Genomic DNA, 5,169 nt, shown 5'->3' on the forward strand with positions numbered 1-5,169 from the left:
AAAAATTTATAAATACAATATAATATAATAAATATGAAATATTGTTAATAAGTATTTATAAATATAAAATATATAAATACATATTTTAAATATTAATCTTTATTAATATATAATAAAGATATTAAAGATAATACATACAAACAGAGAATGGAGGAACGAGAGAAAAACATTGGCACTCAAATTCAAGCTCCACGTGTGCAGAGTGCACAACAATCATTTGTCATGGATCAGACAAACATGAAAAAAATGGCAAATGATCATTCAAAATTAATATGTTAACCTAATATAATAACTAGGTTAAAGCATTAAAGAGTCTTTGAGCTGTAGTTTAGTGCCCATAAAGATTTTAAATGTAAGCATTCATTTTCAGCGGCACCTGTTATTCCTTCAATGTAGCAAAAGAAAGATAAGAATGGAAAGCTGGAGGAATAGGAAATAGAATAATAGAAAAACTACGACTCCTAAGGTTTGATGTTGTCTTAGTGCATCTTACTGACTACTACTGAAAACTACTATTATTAATAATAATATTATTGTTAATTATTATGCCAATTAAGTGAAATGTCTAAAAATGTACAGTTGCAAAGAGAAACAGGAGGAGGAATCCACTTAATATAAGTGGTTTTGTGGAGATAACAGCATACCTGGCTCTGACTTCTTCTTAGATCCTCCTTTCTTCTTGGCTGGAGCTTCTTGTTTGGGCTCTTCTGCTTTGGCCGGCACAGCAGTTGCTGAAGCAGCTTTCGAAGTACCCACTGGAGGCACTGCCATGACGGGAACCTTTTTGGTCACCATCTCCAATGGAGCCACAGATTTGGGCTGAACCTCAGCTGAAACAGACTCTGCTTTGGCTTTCTTCTTCCTCTTATCCTTAGGAGATGGGGCGGGTGGAGCATCTTCAGGAGCAGGATGGGATGCAGGAGGGGTAGTACTTGTAGCAGCCTTTTGCGAAGGGGCCGGGGCAGGTGGACTGGGTTTTCGGTCAGGTGGAGAGGACTTCTGGGCTGGGGATGGTGAGGCAGCTTTCTGGGTCGGGTCATTTGAAGCAGACTTCTGGGATGGGGCAGGTTGAGAGGATTTCTGTGTTTGGGCAGTTGGAGCAGCCTTCTGAGATGGGGCAGGTTGAGAGGATTTCTGTGTTGGGGCAGTTGGAGCAGCCTTCTGGGATGGGGCAGGTTGAGAGGATTTCTGTGTTGGGGCAGTTGGAGCAGCCTTCTGAGATGGGGCAGGTTGAGAGGATTTCTGTGTTGGGGCAGATGAAGCAAATTTTTGAGTTTGGACAGATTTTTGTGCGGGGGCCGGTGGAGCAGATTTCTGGGCAGAGGAAGGTGGAGCGGCTTTCTGGGCTGAGGCAGTTGGAGTGGCTTTCTGGTCTGGGGCAGGTGGACCTGCTTTCTGGGCTGAGGCAGTTGGAGTGGCTTTCTGGTCTGGGGCAGGTGGACCTGCTTTCTGGGCTGAGGCAGTTGGAGTGGCTTTCTGGTCTGGGGCAGTTGGAGTGGCTTTCTGGGCAATCTGGGCATTTGAAGCAGACTTCTGAGCAGGGGCAGCTGTAGCAGACTTTTGGGCTGGGGCAGGTGAAGATTTCTGGGTAGGAGGAGGTGAAGCAGATTTCTGGGCAGTTGGAGAGGATTTCTGGGCAGGAGGAGCTGGAGTAGACTTTTGGGTAGGTGAAACAGATTTCTGGGCTGGAGCAGGTGGAGCTGACTTCTGAGCCAGGGCAGGTGAAGTGGGCTTGTGAGAAGGGGTGGGATGGGGAGACTTCTGAGCTGGAACTTCTAGTTTAGGTGCTGGTGCAGCAACTTGTTCTGGGCCTGGAGGAGTTGAAGGACTGGGCTCAGCTGGCACTTCTGAAACCTCAGGATTGGCCTCTGAGTCCAGGAGCTTTCCATTGGGCTTATCTTCCTTTTTCTTAGCACGATTTTTCTTCTCAGCTGCCTTGTCCTTTTTCTTTTTATCTGATCGTTGGCTGGATAGGGTCTTCCCCTGCTCCTTCCTCTGCTTGGCTATAGCTTCTTCATATGAGGTCTCCTTCATGGAAAATGTTGAGACCAAAGCAATCCCAATGGCTGAGAACACCATGAAGCCACCAAACACCACAATTCCAAGGGTCTGAGGATCATAGATGTCCATGACTGCTAGTTTCCTTTCTGATTAAAAAGACAAAAAGGGTGAGGTTTGGTGCATTTTTATATCAATAATATTTTTTATATATATATTCCACCAGTTTAAAGTTCCACCTTAAGGATTTTTACCTCAAGAGTGGCACCAAAAGCTTTAACAGCATCCCAGTAAAGTCCCTCTTAACTTAAGATTATCTTTATCAAATAAATATTTATTGCTTTACTTAATTTATTTTTACTAAGGACATTAAAGTTGGCTTTTGAATGTTGACTTCGAGATAAGAAAGAAAATCCCAAACTTTACACTTTGTTTATTCTTTAAAAAAAAAAAAAACATAACTTGAGTAGGAAAAGATGCTCAAGTGTGCTCAACTTCTACTATATACTTTGAAGAAAAGCTTCTTCCATACAATATGCAAACACTACGTTTGGTAGAAGAGTACCATGCAACCCAAAAAAAACAAAAACAAAAAAAGTATAGACGTCCAAGTAGGGCTGCACGATTAATCGAATGCGATTGTCATGCGCATTTTGTTAAAAAAGCCGGTTCTGTAATCAGCAGGAAATCATCATCAAGTGCTTTCAGATGGAGCAGAATTTACTACACATAGCCGTAGTTCACTGACAAGTTATGCAAAAAAATCGCAGACAATTTTATTGCGCGATTCTGAAATCGAAGAAATCGTTCGCGATAATGACAGCTGTATGCATAACTTCTCAGTGAACTACGGCTCTGTGAAGTAAATGCTGCTCCATCTGAAAGCATGTGAAAATACCACATTTAATAACATATTTTTACTCCAAACTCACTTCATAATGTCAGTCGAGTGTTTGAAATAAATCCGTCTGTGAGATGATGTGGCTTCTTAAACAGAATAAGGCACGCAACATATTTCATAGTATCTAAGCAGTGATAAAGGCATTGCATTATAAATATACTTTATTTTAATGAAAATTATAATAATAAGAACTCAGATAAACCATATATTGTCATAATCGTGTGTTTATTAGTCACGTTGAATCAATGAAAGCAGTTGAATCTTCTGTTTATTCAGCTGCAGCGATAGGCATTTTCTGGGTTTCTTCTGCAAGGCATATTTGGAGTTTCAGCGCCAGAGCGCCCTCTGGCCTTTGGATGGAGATTTACTGCTGATCACAGAACCGTGCTTCACTGAAAGATATGCATGACAATCGCAGCTTCTGTCGAATCGCGATCTCGATTCCATTTCGATTTATCGTGCAGCCCTACGTCCAAGTGTGCTACCCTCAACTTCTACTACAAAAACTTTGAAGAAAAGCTTCTTCCATATAATATGCAAACACTCTGTTCGGTAAAAGAGGAGTTATGCAACAGTTTTCCATTCCACCATGTGCTGCTGTCTGCAAATTTCTATAATCTGCTGCTTCCATAGGATTCATACCATACCAATCTCACACTTCAAATGTGCACCAAAGCACAAATACATTGCTAAAAAAGCTGTGAACTCACCATATCCTAGAAGCAAGAACTATCTAGACACCTTTAGGAGCACAATACAGAGGTTTAGAGGCCATATGTAACTTGTACATTGGAATGCTACGTTTTTTTTGTAAACAGATTTGCGCATAAACTGCTCTATTTTTCCATAGCCTTTGACAATGTATTCTTGTGTTGTAATATATAATGACTTGATTGGATGCCAATTAAAGAGATTATACAGGAAACCTAATGAATGAAAAGGCGTAATCAATATTAGATTAAAAAATATTCTATACTGTAGGATTATTTGCATTATGCTTATACCTTGACATTCACACCCCAGCTCATTTAAAGTAAAATAGGCAAATAGGAGATATGTGGGGGGGAGACAAATTTTCTCTCTGAAATTTCAATGATCATGCCTGTAAAATGTGACAGGTGACATTTATGTTAATTCCTGTCTTACACATTTAAAGGTGTTATAATAAATAGTTATTATATGGTTAATTTGTAATGACTTCACTGGGAGCCATTTAAAGAGCCAATAGGAAATTAAGGGGGAGACTCGACATTTGCTATGAAACTGAATTAAAAAGCTGAATCACACTAGATGAAACAGTATTTGTTCCATATTCTATTCATAAGGTAGCTGTTCAATTTACATACAATACGAAATCAAGGCTGGGAGTTTGTGAACTCTACAGCTGTAAGTTACTTGGAACGCGAATGAACTACCAAAATGATGTGTTTAAACAAATTTCGGATAATTCTCACAGACATTAAAGCTGTTATAAATGTGATATTAAATGCAAATTTTTCTTTGCTAGAAAAGCTGGTATTAACTGTCTGCCTACAACAGAGCATCACCCAAGCCAAAACGTGAAACCACTTATTATAGCCATGCTATTCGCTACGTAACGTTAACTACAATAAGATGTCTTCAACCCACTCGGCTTACGAGCTAGTTAAAGAGGGGAGTAAATAAATGGGAGAGATCAAAGTTTACTGCTAATTGCTACTGAAAATCGTTTAGGCTTTTAATGAATAACGCCATAACAAAAGCTTTGAATCTCACCTTTTCTCGCGGAAGATTTCCGTTGGATGAATCACTTCAGGAAGAGTTTAAACCGAAGTGATTATCGCGAATCCAACTGCCTTCACCACGCCAGCAAAAAAAAAAAAAACTAAAAAAAAAAAATCTTATCCCAGCTTGAGGAGTCAGTCGATGTCTGTGTGGAGTCGTGGCACTTTCTCGCGCTGGCATTACGCCGGTCAGTGGCCCACATTCCGTTCATCCAGAAGGCAGCTGATTGGCTAGAGTGGAGTCAGTCAAACAGATGTGAACCAATAGAATTTTGCTGTCGTAAAAGAAGGCTGGGCTTTTTGACTCTTACGGGAGTTGTAGTTCTTTACACGTTTTTTAAACAATTCTTTCAAAAGTTACCGTCACAGATTTTATTTGAATACCAAACGATTTAATTTGACTACCTCTTACATCTCCAGTCTGGGTGCTTGTCAGTATGCACTTTATCCATTCTTTGTGTTTGTTTATTAATTTGTATATATATATTATCCCTTAAATTTATTGTT

The 5,169-nt window shown here is 39.9% G+C and overlaps 1 protein-coding gene across 2 annotated transcripts in view; it reads right to left on the reverse strand.

The window, feature by feature from the left end:
- LOC107724390 (ribosome-binding protein 1) overlaps nt 1-4,858 on the reverse strand; it is a 20,235-nt gene extending 15,377 nt beyond the window's left edge. For both annotated transcript variants that reach the window (XM_016533311.1, XM_016533302.1), the window contains exons 1-2: nt 4,655-4,858; nt 645-2,147 (exon numbers count right to left, since the gene is read on the reverse strand). In XM_016533311.1, coding sequence (XP_016388797.1) covers nt 645-2,130 — 1,486 coding nt within the window. In that variant the 5' untranslated portion in view covers nt 2,131-2,147; nt 4,655-4,858. The remainder of the gene's footprint in view (nt 1-644; nt 2,148-4,654) is intronic.
- Between the last annotated feature and the right edge of the window lie 311 nt (nt 4,859-5,169).

This window comes from Sinocyclocheilus rhinocerous, unplaced genomic scaffold, assembly GCF_001515625.1.
Source record: "Sinocyclocheilus rhinocerous isolate Xijiao unplaced genomic scaffold, SAMN03320098_v1.1 scaffold1515, whole genome shotgun sequence".
Lineage (NCBI taxonomy): Eukaryota > Metazoa > Chordata > Actinopteri > Cypriniformes > Cyprinidae > Sinocyclocheilus > Sinocyclocheilus rhinocerous.